The sequence below is a fragment of the Bombina bombina genome, chromosome 5 (assembly GCF_027579735.1).
Source record: "Bombina bombina isolate aBomBom1 chromosome 5, aBomBom1.pri, whole genome shotgun sequence".
Classification (NCBI taxonomy): Eukaryota; Metazoa; Chordata; class Amphibia; order Anura; family Bombinatoridae; genus Bombina; species Bombina bombina.
The window spans coordinates 1,105,507,943-1,105,525,861 of NC_069503.1; the positions used below are offsets into that span (position 1 = coordinate 1,105,507,943).

Sequence of the window (17,919 nt, forward strand, 5' to 3'; positions counted from 1 at the left end):
TAATGTTCGCCATCTTAACCGGCACAGGAAAAGTCAAAGGAACTTTCCTGTCTAATTTTGGTATCATAGGTTATTCAGGCAGCACGGCCTCTGGAACCTCTAACGTAGACAGAACCTCCTTTAATAAAAAACACAAGTGCTCAATTTTAAATCTAAAAGACGGTTCCTCCGCAGCAGGAGGCTTAGACGCTAAGGACTCCGACCCAGAAAGTTCGCCCTCTGAAGCTACAGGTGTTAACTCATCATCGGATAACTGGGACATAATAGCTAAATCCAATAAATATTTAGATGACTCCGGGTCAGGAGAGATATGTTTAACCTCTCTCTTGCGTTTGTTAGAGCGAGGTAACGCACTGAGTGCCGCAGACACCACCGTTTGTAACTGCGCTGCAAAGTCCGCAGGAAGAAGCCCCCTCCGGATGGAGGATCAGATGTGCTACAGGGAACTGCATAAGGAGTGGATAATGTAGCAAGGGTAGTAATCTCATTAGACGCAGAGTCCTGAGAGGTAGAAAGCTCAAAATGGCTAAGAGCCTTAGCAGGCTTGTCTCCCTTCTTAGACTTTATAACGCTGTTAAGGCATGTAGAACATAACAGAGTGGGCGGGAAAACCACGGCCTCCTCACAATATAAACAGGTATGACTTAGTATAGAAGGAGTAGCTTCTAACATGTCAGAGTCCTCCATAGCTCAGGTTATACCCACAGAAGGACACAAATAAAAATCTTTTTTATTACAGAAAACTGCACCTTTATACTTTCAATGGCTGGGGCACTCACCACCTCCTAGACCCAGACAGTTAACAGAGGAAACGCTCTCCTCAGGTTCAAGCCTCAGCCGGAATGGAGGAAATGAACATAGAACACACCCGGTCACATGGCGTGCAAGACAGTACTTCCCCTGTTATTACAAGTACTGCAAGTAATAGGAGCTGTGCAATACTTTCAAAAACTAAAGTGAAACTTAAAAGTGAAACCGGTTAAAAAAAATCACACAAAGCAGCATGTAAATAATTAATACACTTATTAATTAACCCCAACTGCTCAATAAACCCCAGTCAGAAGATATTAACCATAGATCCTATCAAGGTATAAAGGAGCCACTCTGTGACCCTGTTATGGAGTTTTATGTGTAAAAATTGAAACAATCTTACCTCCAGGATCCATTCTTTGGAACAGAACACAGACTCTCAAGTGTGACAGTCTTATAGCAGCGCTCCTGACATGGACTTGAGTGAGAGAAAGCAGGCAGTGAAACTCGTCAACACTGATGGCTTAGGAGCTGTTAGCAGTATTCTGGATGGTTTCGCAGAAAAACTTTCACTGCATCTCCAGACTCTAACTTTCAGCAATACTCTCAATGAGAGGTTGACATGACTACTTAAAACTCCAGTCCTATCGTGAAGGGCAGATGCCCTTTTTCAGGACTCTTCGAATCTTCTGCCACCTCCTAACGTGACGAAAGGCGAAGAATGACTGGGGTAATGAGGAAGTGGGAGGGATATTTAAGACTTTGGCTGGGGTGTCTTTGCCTCCCAACAGTAAGGAATGAAGCCGTGGACTCTCCCGATCTTAGGAAGGAAATAACATAACATGACTGTGCCTGCACTATGAGTCTGTCATTTATAGGCTCCTATCTCTGCATCAAGTTTATCATCACAGTATATTAGTCGGAAACCCGGAGCATCTTTTTTCCTGACACATAAAGACCACCACCACAGGCTATAAGTCTGATATCTGTGATTGGTTAATAACAGCAACAAATTACTCATTTGTAATAATTGGCAACTGTGAAAAATTGCAGATTACGAGATCGGATACATAGGACATGCTGCAGCATATCCCATATCCACTTCTTACTATCCACGTCAGCGAATACGTCATGCCCGGAAGTGACGAAGAAGGACCTAACTGCACAGCAGAGTTCTCCACGCCGAAATTACACTAAGAATCCACTGCAAGTGGAACTAAGCTCCTTACCCACCTCACCCATTTGATCTATAAGGATCCATCATGAGCACGATACTACTCAGTTAAAAACCGAGAGTGCTTTTTGACCACATATAATGAGAGCGGATCCATTCTAATCAGTACGCATCTCTCCCTCACTCTAGACGTAGAGTGAGGAATATAACCAGGTACTTTCTTAAATTTTTTACATTTGGTATACACGTTCTACTATTTTCTACTAAGGAATTACCTTTTTTAGAGTGCATAATTTTTCCACTTTTTATACGAAGTTATATTATTAATCTTGTCCCCCCAGCTTTTTAATTTCCTGGATGTTAAGTATTCTCTTTTTTATGCTGCAAATTAGTAAATAAAATATTTTTTAAATGTACCGTTTTGTATTTGGAATTTATTTCTTACTAATAACTGCTCTCCAGTATAATTATCACTACAATACATGTCAAGTTTATACTAATTTCATATTTTAGATACAGTGTACCACAAATATCAATCTCTTAAATATATATACATCTAGAGGTGATATTATATTCGTATCAGTCCACTTATTATAGCAAAATACTTCTTTAAAGAGTATTCTCTGTACTAACATATATTTCTCTTTATGTTGGTCTATCATATTAGTCCACTAATATAACCATCCTCTTATATTATCCTGACAATTGTTGTCCTCTGTATATAGACTGCACCCTAGCTCTTCCTAGCGCCAGCACTATCTACACCTTTCACATGTGCCTGCATGTGCCAGAGGCACACTCCCTTGTAAGTCCTGGGACTAGCATTCTGACTGGCAGCTTAAAGTCTCTTTGCAATGGGTTGTAAATACTTAAAAAATTCAAGGTAAAATATCTCTTTTTACATAGAGAGTGATATTTTCTAGTCAGCTTTTTACAGCTATGCTGCATTACTGTCATGTGCTTCAACATTTGGGTATTATGTTCCTTTAAAACAACACAGGGGAGATTAGATCATCTATAGGCGAAGCATAGCAGCCATTTCAAATTGACCGAAAACTAAATAATTTTTAAAATACCTTTTTTCCACATTCGCTACATAATGGTTCCAGGGCTGCAGAAGGGGATTCTTTACAAACCCTAAGGCAGACCTTAATGATTATAAAGGTGTACACTGTCTCTTTAAATAAACATATAAAAAGGACATTAATATGGAAAATTTTGCTTAAAATATTAGGCTTAATATACAGGCACAGAAGTTGTTACCATAGACAAATTCAAAATGAACATGGCTTCAAAATATATAAAGTTATAAAATGGGAAAAAATTCATGGCTAACCATTCTCTATAGTTTTTTGTTTTTTTTTTAAATAAAACAATGTGTTTTAATCACACAAAACAACACAGCTACAAAAAAGACTGGCACTTTATTCTGGTGAAAAAAAGGACATACAAGAATTTTTAGTTGTCTATGGTTAGCTTCCAATCAAAGACTTCACACATCCACGAGGAAAAAAAAAAAAGAAAAAAAAAAATTGCTGTAAAGAAACTTTAAGAGTCTTTCAATTATTTAAGCCTTGAAAATATAGCTTCTTACTCTCTGTGTAAATTGTGATTAGCATATTGCGACTTATCTGTTGTACGAATACAAAAAAGAAAAGATTCCAGTTGCAACAGCTGTCACATTTCAGACGGAAGCTGTCTGCCCTCTGGGTTTTCCGGATTTGTTCATATCACAGTGCCTTTCCATTTGCCTGCATGGTACACGGTGAGTTCTGCTTTCTCTACCGCTCCAAATATTTCTTGGCTGTTTGATTTTTTTTTCCCTAGCATCACCGTATGCATATCCCATCAAAGACTGTCGCCAGAGTTAAATCCATGAGTCTGACGCATACTGAATCTCAGGCTGCCTGCATTTTAGCAATAATTACAATAATAATAATAATAATAATAAAAAGGATAAATCTGCAAGAGGTGCCCAGCAGGCACCAATCAGCACTGGAGAAGCAGCTGCCACTGAGGCCAAGGATTGCTGGTGGAAGGCAAGATGTTATTCCATAACTTGTGTTAAGTTAAATAGCAATGTAACAAGAGTTCAGGATTGGATGTTTAATGTGGCCTTGACTGCCCAATCATTTTTAGTCTTGCTTGGTCAATGACATCTAGCAAGTTCTTAGCGTCCACAGCCAAAGCATGTGCAGCGGTGAGCATTTGCTTCTTGTACTCCTGCTGAAGGCTGGTCATGACGTATTGCTGCGCCAGCTTCATCTTGTTTATTAGCTCCGCCAGGTCAGAGTTCAGAAGCTTTTGTGCCATCTCAATCTAAAACACAAATGTCAAATGTTGTATCATTCACAAATAGTTGAGAAATTACAATGCAATTCTAACTCTGAACAGCAGAATCTACTTAATCCTAATATGACTGAGATTTCAAGATGCAGCGACCCGTCACCCAGGTTAGTTCTAAGAATATCTCACAAAAAGCATCAGAGCATTTGGTTATTATAATGAGCTCACAATAGGGCATGTTAACACAGCATAAGAGGTGATAGTAGATAACCAAAGACTAATCTTGTATCTAGAGCAGATTGATGTAGTCTATGAGTAGGCGCCACTAGGGAGCGAAACGTGTCAGAGTGTGACTACGTTGGACACCCAGCCATGTCTGTATGTTATTTTATTTATTTGATAATAAAGCTTGTTGCTGTTTATAAAACTTTTTCACGCCGGTGCAGTGCCTGCCTTTTCTTTGTTCAGATTGATGTATCTAGAGATTAATAGCCTCAGCAATGTTCCAACAAATTGGGTTTGACAAAAGCCAGGAGCCAGAGTGCCACTGCTCCCAAAATTGTACTTATGGCTCTTCAAGGGATATGGTAGTCAAGAAAGAAGTCACATAAATGCAATATCGACAATGAAAATCTATGCGCTTAACCCCTGCAAAGAGGTTAAACAAATAGTTAAAATACTGCTCGGAAGGTCACCCAATCAGCAGCAGTAGTTGAAAAGCTGTGTCATGTAACTACTGTTGCAGATTAGGTCAGCTGCCATGTCTGTAAGGGACCAGCAGTGCTCTGTGGCTCCCAAGCTGAACTTTAACTAGGTACAGCTTTGTGAATGTTAAAATTGCATGGAATAGACTACATTATTAGCCAAATCAAACTGTGCAAGCAGATGCGATGCTATTAAACCAGCAGATTGTTATAGTGACAACTGAACACTAGTAGGGCAAAATAGAAAGGTTGACTACAATAAGGCAACGTGTATTTTGGTGCACTTCGTTTGAAACCATCTTTACCTCTCTGTGTGTACTTGCTGGCAGAACAGGAATGGTTTCATCTACAGTTGCCAGTAAGGTCCTCAATGCCAAGCCGACCCCCTGCAAGGTTAAAACAGATATGTCAGCAAATTAAATATGAACAGGTTATAACTACCGTTCAATACCATCAAATGATCTCTGCTCTTTATCTGGTACTTACCTACTGCTCCCTTTTCCCTAACCTCATCCCCAATGAATAAAAAGCAATCATAAACCCTTTATCCCTGTAGAACACTGCTTAGAGAAGTACTATAATGATCAGACAGACTAGGACTTCAGCATGTTTATTTATAAATGAATAAAGACAGCTTAATTAGGATACCCAGTAGTCTTAAATACTGACCTACAAGAGCCAGAGATGGACAATGAGAAACATGACCATAAGTGGAATACTTAATATCAAATATAACATACATATTATACTGTACACATATATATATAAATAAATACACACACACACACACACACACACATATATATATATATATATATATATATATATATATATATACATACACATAGAGAGAGAAGTGTACTCACAGGAACGAACAACTGGCTCAGTACCATTGTTAGCCTGTTATATGACGATTTACTACCTGGGGACAACCAGACGTGGACTCCTTGCACAGTGTGCTTAGAGGAATATGGCTACACCTTACTGACGAGGCCCAATGAAGGCCGAAACGATCGTCTGGGGTTGCTGTGTTCCTTGTTCAGAGAGGAATTGCATGGTATTTTGGCGCTGGACTGACCGTAATAGGCGGGATCAGACTGATATACTACAGGAAAGTTCTACTCTGTGAAAAGCATTACTGGGCTAAAAAGTTGCACCCAGGTGGTAAATCGCCATAGAACAGGCTAACAATGGTATTGAGCCAGTTGTTCGTTCCTGTGAGTGCACTTCTCTCTGTGTATATATATATATATATATATATATATATGTTCCACCATTGGCATGCACTCATTCCTTCGTTTCCATTAAACGTCCGGGTGTCTCTTCAACGAGAAGTAGAATACTGAACAAAAAGACAGGGCACTCACGGGTCTTTTCAACATCAAAAAATAGGATACTTTATTTCATACAAAATTCAACGTTTCGTCTCACATACCGAGCCTTCTTCAAGACAATCTTGCTTCGTAAGAATTATGGCATCTCACGCCACACTTTCAAGAAAGAACTGATGAAGTGTGGCGTGAGATGCCATAATTCTCACAAAGCAAGATTGTCTTGAAGAAGTCTCAGAATGTGAGCTTTTGTATGAAATAAAGTATCCTATTTTTTATGTTTCAAAGACCCGTGAGTGCCATGTCTTTTTGTTCAGTATATATATATATATATGCAGTATATATATATATATATATATATATATATATATATATGTGTGTGTGTGTATCTATTCTGCAGAGCGCCACTAGGTTAATCCCAAGCACTAATAAAAGGGAATGGCCAGGCCTTTACATTAAATTACTTTATACAGACACATGTGCTACACACAACTCAAAATAAATTTTAGCTATAAATTACCCGGAAAATAAGTCACAACTAATAAATGTAATGTAACTGTAATGTTTATACAATCTGGTACAATAGATTTCTTTCATATAGGTGGTGAGAGTCCACGAGCTAGTTACTGATGGTATATACATTCCTACCAGGAGGGGGCAAAGTTTCCCAAACCTCAAATGCCTATTAATACAACTCACTCATACCTCAGTTTTAAAAAAATTGCCTCCTTAGAAGGTGGCGAAGCATGATGTGCTTGATTTCTTCAATGGAATGAGCTTCTAAGCATATTGAAGCCCAGTTCCTCTCTAAGTGCAGTGTTTGAGGGATGTGAAGGGAGTATTGCCTGATGAGACCATGTTTTCGCCAATGAGAAAGCTTTTCATAAGGCTCACTCGATAAATCGGTTGCAGGGATTCATCTACTGCCTCCCTTCATAGATCGACACTATACTCTTGTACCATTACCTCTGCTGATATGTTTCAGTACTGGTTTGGCTGTCTGCTATATGAGGATGGGTGTCTTGCAAGGTAAGTATATACTTTTATTATATAAGACACTCTCAGCTATGGATTGGCCCTTTTTAAGTAAAGTTCTTATATATTGTTTGTATACATGCCTTGAGTCAGTAATTCAGTGCTCTTTTTTAGCGACTTTATTTGTGGCTAAATATTTGTCAAGGTTGGTAGAGTCTGTGAAACATACAGGGTTTTTTGGGGGCAAGTAATGTATTTATAAATTAGGATGCTAAGTATTATGTAAGTCTCATGGAATATTGATAATCACATTTTATGCAGCTATAATAGAAGTATCCATTAGGCTTTATTTAGGTACATTTTGTTTTTATATACAATCAAAATTCTTACCTGCTTTTTAAAATGATAGGTGTATTAGAAATCCACTACAGCTTTGCATGTCGCGCATTTGATGATGCCATTTATGTCACAGCGTGATGTGTCATCATTTTGCGCCTTTTTTTGGCAGCAAAAAAGTTCCCGCTAAAATTGCTGTTATAAGCTCTGCCCCCAGCTCATTTAGTGTTCTCAGAAAACACTTTAGAGAATTTTAATGCAGCATTTTAAGTAATCAGTTTTCCATTCTCTCAAGCCTGTTATATATATCATATATAGGAGCATGGATATAAATTTGCAGAATTCATTTATTTTTTTTCAAATTTTGTTTTTTTTTGCAATTATATCTCAAACTGAACCTGCCTCTGATGTTACCATAGGATTTGAGCTGCCTGAACACGTATCTACCAAAGCTAAGTGTGTTTGTTGTAATAAAGCTGATCTAAATTCTTCAGCTCAATTATGTGGCTCTTGTTTTGACAAATTGTTAAATGCTGATAATATATCTATGAGTACAAATACACCCCTTGTTATTACATCTCAGTCTAATGTACATAGCATTACTGTAGAAATAAAAGATTTTATTGCTACAGCTATAGAGAAGGAAATGACTGCTATTTTGCCTTCAAATAAACGTAAAACTATTTTGCAACATTTTCCTAAACCTAGTCAATTTAGTTCTGACCTTTAGCATACTGATGTATCCTGAACTGATGGGTTTTTCTCCGATTTAGAGGATGCCACGTCAGAGACAGATATAGACAAATCTTCTTTTTTATTTAAGATAGAATATATTCTTTTTCTATTAAAGGAAGTTTTGTTTACTTTCGGTATTGAGGAGTCTAAACCTCCTGATGGTAAAGTTAGTAATCATTTAAATTCTGTATTTAAGACTACTGTTATTACTCCTGAAGTATTTCCTATTCCTGACGTTATTTCCAATGTGATTGCTAAAGAATGGTCTAAGCCTGGTACCTTTTTAACCCTTTTTCTAGGTTTAAGAAATTGTATCATTTAACTGTAGTCAATTTAGAACTTTGGGAAACAGTTCCTAAAGTTGTTGGGGCAATTTCCACTCTTGCCAAGCGTACTACTATTCCTATGGAAGACAGTACTCCTTTTAAGGATCCTTAAGATAGGAAGCTTGAAACTTATCTAAGAAGGGCATATTTATATACTGGCTATATAATTAGATCTGTTATATCTATAGCTGATGTTGCTTCTGCTTCTACTTTTTGGTTGGACAGTTTACCACAGCAGTTGTCTTCAGATTCTGAATTATCTTACATTATTGTTTTACTTCAACATGCAAATCATTTTATTTGTGATGCTATATTTGATGTTAGGAAGATCACTGTCAAATTCATGTCTTTAGCCATTCTAACTAGAAGAGCTTTATGGCTTAAATCTTGGAATGCTGACATGTTGTATAAAACTAGATTATCTCTCTTTTCAAGGTAAAAATCTTTTTGGTTCACAATTGGATTATATTATCTCCACGGTTACGGGGTGAGGGAGTTTTTCTGCCCCAAGACAAGAAATCTAATGGTAAATTAAAGCTCCCAATCATTTTCGTTCCTTTTGTCACAATAGAAAACAGAAAACTACTCCTTCTCCTAAGGTCTCTGGCTCTAATCGGAGACCATCTCCGAATTGGAATAAATCCAACCCTTATAAGAAACAAATCCTGCCCCTAAACCAACATGAAGGTGCGGCCCTCAAGCCAGTTCTTCTGGTAGGGGGCAGACTAAAGCTATTTCAAAGAGTTTGGACAGACTGTCTAAAATCAGTGGATTCAGAATAAAACTTTAAATAATTTTGTAAGAGTGTAATGTTTTCTAGAAAGTTAATCAAATGTGCAGAACTTGTTACTACATTTCAGAGACATAAACAGCTATGAGTATGGAGAAATAGTACAAGATGAAAGAAAGGTAAAGATATGTAGCTACGAGTTGCTTTACAAAATCAACTTGTGGTTTTGATATGCAACAGTAGCAATTAATGTTACATATAGGTATAAGTAAATGCCCCTTCCAACAATTAGCTGAAATATATATATATCTATATATATATATATATATATATATATATATATATATATATATGTTTGTAAGTGATCACAAAAATAAAAGACATAACCTGAATATTGCGCAACAAAAAACAAAACAAAATTAACCCAGAGAGACAAAAAGAAAAAACAGAGAAAAACGTCAGAGCTCTAAGAAGCAAAGATGACATATGAGGTTACTAGGAAGTCAGTAGCGGAGAGAGTATATTGTAAGAAAACCTGGTTATGGTTAAGGAGAAGAGCAACTTAAGGTATTGAGCAATATAAAGCAACGATTAGCTCCTTCATGTTAGGTAAAAGAACAACTTTATTCCAACATCTTAAAAACAAGTAGGAGACTTCAATACAGTGTCATAGCTTCTCACAATGCTAAAGAGATACAAAGCAGAGAAAGTTAGAGAGAAGGTACCAGAGAATTATCGTTGCAGCTGTACTAAGGAGAGATGCAGTGCTGAATATGGGAGCTCAGTTGTTAAGGTTATACAGTCTCTTAAGTGTGTACGAACCTTGCTGGGATTCTTAACAGATTATCTGATGAAAAGTTTGACAGCAAAGGTCCGTTTGAAGAGGGTGGTCCAGAGTTGCGTAGAAATTCAGCAGTGCTGATGACACGGATCTGAAGGCTGGCAATCTTGAGAGACGAGAGTTCTTAGAGGAGCTTGAGAGATAACTACTGAGTATGTAGCCAAAGTACCAAGCAATGTTTAAGGAACCGGAAACTTAAAGAGGAAAGGTAAGTAAGGTTCAGCCCCCAATTTAAAGGAACAGGTAGTTATCAACTAACAGGTCCGGAGCAAATATGACAAAGAGTCCCAACTTTCAAGATGGTGACTGTAAGGACTATTCTGCCTTTTGTTAAGCAAGGTCACTTCATGTCCACAACAGACTTACAGGATGCTTCCCTTCACAATCTGATTCATCCAGATAACTATCGATTTCTGAGATTCTCTTTTCCAAACAAGCATTACCAATTTGTCGCTCTTCCATTTAGCCTTGCAACAGCAGCAAGAATATTCTCAATAGTTCTAGGTGCCCTTCTATCTGTAATCAGAGAGCAGGGTATTGTGGTGTTTCCTTATTGGGACGATAACTTGGTACTAGCTCAATCTTTTCATTTAGCAGAATCTCACACGAAACAATTTCTGTTGTTTCTTTAAAGACATGTTTTGAGAATCAATTTACCAAAGAGTTTCTTGATTCCTCAGACAAAGGTCATCTTTTTATGTTTCCAGATAGATTCAGTGTCAATGACTCTATCCCTAACAGAAAAGAGACGTTTGAGATTGGTTTCAGCTTGTCTAAACCTTCAGTCTCTTATTTCCTTCAGTGGCTATGTGCATGGAAGTTTTAAGTCTCATGTTTGCAGCATCGGACGCAATCCCTTTTGCTTGTTTTCATATGAGACCTCTACAGCGTTGCATGTTACACCAATGGTGCAGGGATTATACTCAGATATTACAACTAATATACTTAAATCCCAACAATCACCTTATTGTTCAAGGGGCCTCCTTTGTTCGTCCTACCTGGACAGTAATAACAACAGATGCAAGTCTCACAGGTTGGGGAGCTATCTGAAGGTCTCTGACAGCTCAAGGAGTTTGGAATATTCGAGAGGCGAAGTTACCAATCAATATTAAAACTCTGTGCTATTTTCAGAGCTCTTCAGGCTCAGCATCTATTAAAGAGAGAACCGTATATTCGGTTTCACACAGACAATATCACAACAGTGGCATATGTTAATCATCAAGGGGGGATTTGCAGTCCCCTAGCAATGAAAGAAGTGTCTCTAATACTTTCTTGAGTGGAATCCAACTCTTGTCTAATCACCGTGATTTATATACCAGGTGTAGACAATTGGGAAGCGGATTATCTCAGCCGTCGGATTCTACATCCAGGAGGAGTGGTCTCTCCATCCAGATGTGTTCTATCAGATTGTGCAGATGTGGGGTCTTCCAGACATAGATCTAATGGCCTCTCGTCTAAACAAGAAACTTCCCAGATACCTCTCCAGGTCCAGGGAACCTCAGGCGGAATTGATGGATGCTCTAGCAGTTCCATGGTTTTACCAACCTGCTTACATTTTTCTACCTCTGGTTTTTCTTTCAAGAGTGATCTCAAAGATCATAATGGAACAATCTTATGTGTTTCTGATAGCATCTACATGGCCTCACAGGATCTGGTATGCGGACCTTGTCTGAATGTCCAATTGCCAACCTTGGTCACTTCCTCTAAGACCAGACCTTCTGTCTCAAGACCCGTTTTTTCCATCCAGATCTCTAAATTTGAAGGTATGGAAATTGAATGCTTAGTCCTTAGTCATAGAGGTTTCTCTGACTCTGTGATTAACACTATGATACAGGCTTGTAAGCCTGTTTCAAGAAAATATATCACAAGGTTTGGAAAACCTATATTTCATGGTGTTCCATACTTTGAAAGGACAAATCTCTGCTCTTTTTGTTTTATTTCACAGAAAGATTGCTAATCTTCCTGATGTTTACTGTTTTGTACAGGCTTTGACTCGTATCAAACCTGTTATTAAATCTCTCTCTCCTCCTTGGAGTCTAAATTTGGAATTAAAGACTTTACAGGCTTCTCCTTTTGAGCCTATGCATTCTTTGGACATTAAACTACTTTCTTGGAAAGTGTTATTTCTCTTGGCTATCTCTTCTGCTAGAAGAATTTCTGAATTGTTTGCTCTCTTTTGCGAGTCTCCTTATCTGATTTTCCATCAAGATAAAGCTGTTTTGCGGACTTCATTTAAATGTTTGCTTTAAGTTGTGAATTCTAATCAATGGGGAAATTATTGTTCCTTCCTTGTGTTCTAATCCTAAGAATACTCTTGAAAGGTCTCTACATTCTTTGGATGTGGTAAGAGTTTTGAAATATTATGTTGAGGCTACTAAATATTTCAGAAAGACTTCTAGTCTATTTGTTATTTTTTCTGGTTCCAGAAAAGGTCAGAAAGCCTCTGCTATTTCTTTGGCATCTTGGTAAAAACTTCAGATTCACACAGCTTATTTGGAGGCAGGGCAGTCTCTGCCTCAGAGAATAACAGCTCATTCTACAAGATCAGTTGCCACATCTTGGGTTTTCAAGAATGAAGCTTCAGTTGATCAAATCTGCAAAGCAGCCACTTGGGCTTTTTTGCATACATTTACTAAATTTTACCATTTTGATGTTTTTGCTTCTTCGGTAGCAGCTTTTGGTATAAAGGCTCTTCAGGCAGCTGTCTCAGTTTGATTCTAGTGCCTATGATTTAAGTTTTTGAATTTTTAAGAACATTTTTTTTTTTAATTTAATTTCTCAGCGGCAATAGCTGCTTTTATTTTATCCCTCTCTCTATAGTTACTTGTGGACTTCCACATCTTGGGTATTACATCCCATCAGTAACTAGCTTGTGGACACTCACCACCTATATGAAAGAAAACATAATTTATATAAGAACTTACCAGATAATTTAATTTCTTTCATGGTGGCGAGAGTCCATGAGACCCACCCATTTTTGGGGGTCATTATTTTTTTGTATAAAGCACATTATTTATCCTGTTCCTCTTTTTTATGCTTTTACTCCTTATACACCTCACTAACTTGGCTATACGTTAAACCGAAGTATGCATGAGGTGGGAGGTGTATTTATAGGCATTCAGGGTTTGGAAAACTTTGCCCCCTCCTGGTAGGAATGTATATCCCATCAGTAAACGGGCTGGTGTACTCTCGCCACCATGAAAGAAATTCATTTATCAGGTAAGTTCTTACATAAATTATGTTTTTATTATATCAGTACTAACATGGACCACACAAAAACCTCAGTGTGCAGGCTGCAGTTCTGTTGGCCTTGGTTTGCAGCATTATATTAACTAAAGTGATTTAGTGAACACTGAGCATGCAACAGCACACTTTATAACTGAGTTTATATTTATTAGGATAAGTACTTGACTATATTTTGGTAGTTAACGGATTCTAATATCTAATGCGATCATTTATATTTAACCTGACAATGATTTAGTGTGGTCACTACCTATACACATAAAGTAATAAACGTCTGGCGGCCACAATGACTTAAACGGATATTAAAAATATACAGTGGGCTTGTTCTTTTGAGAGATAACAATAACACATAAATCTTGTGCGTTTACCACGGATCTGCTTTAAGGGACATTATAGGGCATAATCTAATTCATTAGTGCGAGTAGTGTTTGCATTACTGACCACAAAGGAGTTAAACACTCAGTTAAAAGTCCCGCCTTAGAACTACAAGCCTTAGAGTCTCAGCAGCAGGTGAGCCAATCAGAGCAGCAGTGACATGACCCGTCACTATAACGGTGTCTTGGGGGACTTTACCTGTGTGCTTAACCCCTTTGTACAGGTTATATACAGTTATCTAGGGTCACTAATTAAATAATGACATGCTCTGTGCAGGAGCCATAAAAGGCACCTAAAACCGCTGCACAATGATCCCAGCATTGCTATAGCCCTTCTCTCCCCTTCGACTGCAGGTTTGCACAAGAGAACCCGCAGTCAGGATTTATCAAGCAGTGGTTATCTGACCTCTGCTTCCCTGCCCTGTTCTCCACCTCTTGGAGGTGGAGAATTTCAATCTCCCTGGTCTCTTCCAACAGGGGAGATTGACAGCTCCTGCCGTGAGTGCTTTTGTGCAATGGTAAATACGGGCAGAGGATTGTTGCCTGATAGAGAAACCGGGCGGACAAGGGCCCTCCCCAGTCCCTCTTTATCTCTCCCTGGCACCCCATTTACTCTCCCCAGTCCCTCTTTATCTCTCCCTGACTCCCCCTTTACTCTCCCCAGTCCCTCTTTATCTCTCCCTGCCGCCCCATTTACTCTCCCCAGTCCCTCTTTATCTCTCCCTGCCGCCCCCTTTACTCTCCCCAGTCCCTCTTTATCTCTCCCTGACTCCCCCTTAACTCTCCCCAGTCCCTCTTTATCTCTCCCTGACTCCCCCTTTATCTCTCCCTGCCGCCCCATTTACTCTCCCCAGTCCCTCTTTATCTCTCCCTGCTGCCCCATTTACTCTCCCCAGTCCCTCTTTATCTCTCCCTGCCGCCCCATTTACTCTCCCCAGTCCCTCTTTATCTCTCCCTGCCGCCCCATTTACTCTCCCCAGTCTCTCTTTATCTCACCCTGACACCCCATTTACTCTCCCCAGTCTCTCTTTATCTCTCCCTGGCACCCCATTTACTCTCCCAAGCCCCCATTATTTCTCTGTGATGCCCCATTTACTCTCCCCAGTCCCTCTTTACCTCTCCCTGGCACCCCATTTACTCTACCTGGAACCCCGTTTGCTTGCACCGTCCCCCTTTATCTTTCCCTGGCACCACATGTACTCTCCCCAGTCTCCTTTATCTCTCCCTGGCACCCCATTTACTCTCCCCAGTCCCCTTTATCTCTCCCTTGCACCCCATTAACTCTCCCCAGTCACCTTTATCTCTCCTTGACGCCCCCTTTACTCTCCACAGTCCCTCTTTATCTCTGCCTGACGCCCCATTTACTCTCCCCAGTCCCTCAGTATCTCACCCTGACACCCCATTTACTCTCCCCAGTCTCTCTTTATCTCTCCCTGGCACCCCATTTACTCTCCCAAGCCCCCATTATTTCTCTGTGATGCCCCATTTACTCTCCCCAGTCCCTCTTTACCTCTCCCTGGCACCCCATTTACTCTACCTGGAACCCCGTTTGCTTGCACCGTCCCCCTTTATCTTTCCCTGGCACCACATGTACTCTCCCCAGTCTCCTTTATCTCTCCCTGGCACCCCATTTACTCTCCCCAGTCCCCTTTATCTCTCCCTTGCACCCCATTAACTCTCCCCAGTCACCTTTATCTCTCCCTTGCACCCCATTAACTCTCCCCAGTCACCTTTATCTCTCCCTGGCACCCCATTAAATCTCCCCAGTCACCTTTATCTGTCCCTGGCACCCCATTTACTCTCCCCAGTCCCCTTTATCTCTCCCTGGCACCCCATTTACTCTCCCCAGTCACCTTTATCTCTCCCTGGCACCCCATTTACTCTCCCCAGTCTCCTTTATCTCTCCCTGGCACCCCATTTACTCTCCCCAGTCCCCTTTATCTCTCCCTTGCACCCCATTAACTCTCCCCAGTTACCTTTATCTCTCCCTTGCACCCCATTAACTCTCCCCAGTCACCTTTATCTCTCCCTGGCACCCCATTAACTCTCCCCAGTCACCTTTATCTCTCCCTGGCACCCCATTTACTCTCCCCAGTCACCTTTATCTCTCCCTGGCACCCCATTTACTCTCCCCAGTCCCCTTTATCTCTCCCTGGCACCCCATTTACTCTCCCCAGTCACCTTTAATCTCTCCCTGGCAACAGATTTTCTCTCTAAGTATCTTTGCCCAGTCCCCTTTATCTCTCTCCAGCTCCCCCTTGATGTCCTAAACATATGAAAGACACACAATTCAGAAACGATTAAAAGGGACAGTTTACACTTAGTTTTTTTCCACTTTAATTTGTTTCCAAATAATCCATTTTACCTTCTGGAGTGTATTAAATTGTTTAAAAATAGCTCCTTTTAATTTATTTCAGCATTTGAAATAGTGGATTTTCCCTGTGGTATCCCTAATTATTCTAAAAGTTTCTATACTTTAGTATAGGTTAAAGAAAACCACTGTAAACATAGCAGAAGAAATGACACTATCAGTAGGAGGTAGAAGAGATAAGCAATAAAGGGCCAGACGGAGTGGAGCGCAAATTTTTGCAAGTGATATTGGCGATCATTTGAGCGCAGGTTATATTGTGCTCGTATTACAAGTTGAAAGTAAACACGATCCCTTGAGTGGAATTCAAGTTAACGCTCGTCGGATTATCGCGTACTCAGAGCTCTGGTTAACTGTTTCACGAAACAAAAAAAAGTGTCACAAAACACATCAAAAATGCATTACAAGGTACAGTTACACTCATAATAACACTATCTAATAAAAAAGGTCTCAGGTGTTAGAAAGAAAAATAAAGGCAGGCGAAGGGCTTTAAGAGCTCTTCATGTCAGGTTAGCGCCCCTTGAGAACATGAGTTCTGGTTAGCATGCGAGTAGGGTGTTTTCATGCGTGCAATATTTTATTTGGAATAGACGTAAGCTGTTTGCTTGCGTTGGGTTAGAGCCAGCTTGATAACTTTTTACTTTCAACCTGTAATTCAAACACAACTCGACGCACGCAAAAAGTTTACTTTTAGCGCAATTAGCGCTCTAGCGAAAGTGCTAAATAGCGCTCCACTTGTAATCTGGCCAAAAAAAAAAAACGTTACAGCACACGATCCTTTCAACACCACAGATAAAATACAATCAGTAGAATTACCTTCACCATAGGGACATATTCTTCTGGAGGAGCAGGCTGGATTCTGCTGGACATTTCTATTACAGCCTTCACCAGCCCGGTCACATTCTCATACACCTTGTCATTGGTGCGATCTAAATTAGCAGTTGGCGGAGGGCTAATTTCTTGCGGTTGTAACTAGAAAATAAACCAAGATACAGAGAGTATAAGAAGGGAATGAGGAAAAAATATATAAATATAAAAGAATGGTCACCAGATGGTGGAGCATTTTAACAGGAAATCAAGACACAATACCACATAGAAACAAATATCCCTGGGAATGCTTGTTCATCTGCTTAGGATTCATAACCAAATCAGTCCATGTGAACTGTTTGTGATGTTATATACAGTCTACCAGTAAAGCATAGCTTCAGAAACAGACCTCAGCAGAATTTACAAGACAAACTAACTCCTTGGTTGGTGACCAACAGGTTAAATACAGCCTGAAATTATGGAAGAATTCTTACTTGTTACGCATTTGTCGTGGCATAAGTTGTGAGAGTAAAAGGAACAAGGATGATAAATATTCTAATAGTTAGAGGCATCTATAGATTAAACTAACCCAGAAGAATGTTCTTAGGACCAGGCACAGGAACATATTCCCAGGAACAGTAAATCTGTACTGAGCATGGAGTAAAATTAGTGGCTTTAGTATGGGATTCCTTTTAATAAAGCAATTGTCACTTTGTAGTTCTGAACTATTCCTTAATTAAAACTATTTATTGTATTTTCATGATTCTTAAAGTGAAAGTAAAGTTGAATGAATGAGTGCCCAGTTTCTAAAAATACTATTAAAAACAGGGGCACTTTCATTAAATTTCACATTGCAGCGTTTTTTTTTTTACAATACTTACCTTTAGGGAACACAGACTGGCGATACTCCGCTCGCAACAAATCTGTACTTACCTCAGC

General features: G+C 39.4%; 1 protein-coding gene across 10 annotated transcripts in view; it reads right to left on the reverse strand.

The window, feature by feature from the left end:
• Positions 1-3,329: 3,329 nt before the first annotated feature.
• The window catches only part of PTK2 (protein tyrosine kinase 2), a 773,150-nt gene continuing 758,560 nt past the window's right edge, over positions 3,330-17,919 (reverse strand). For all 10 annotated transcript variants that reach the window (XM_053715391.1, XM_053715387.1, XM_053715388.1 and 7 more), the window contains 3 exons: positions 16,990-17,145; positions 5,220-5,300; positions 3,330-4,243 (listed from right to left, as the gene is read on the reverse strand). In XM_053715391.1, the coding sequence (XP_053571366.1) occupies positions 4,031-4,243; positions 5,220-5,300; positions 16,990-17,145 (450 nt within the window). In that variant the 3' untranslated portion in view covers positions 3,330-4,030. The remainder of the gene's footprint in view (positions 4,244-5,219; positions 5,301-16,989; positions 17,146-17,919) is intronic.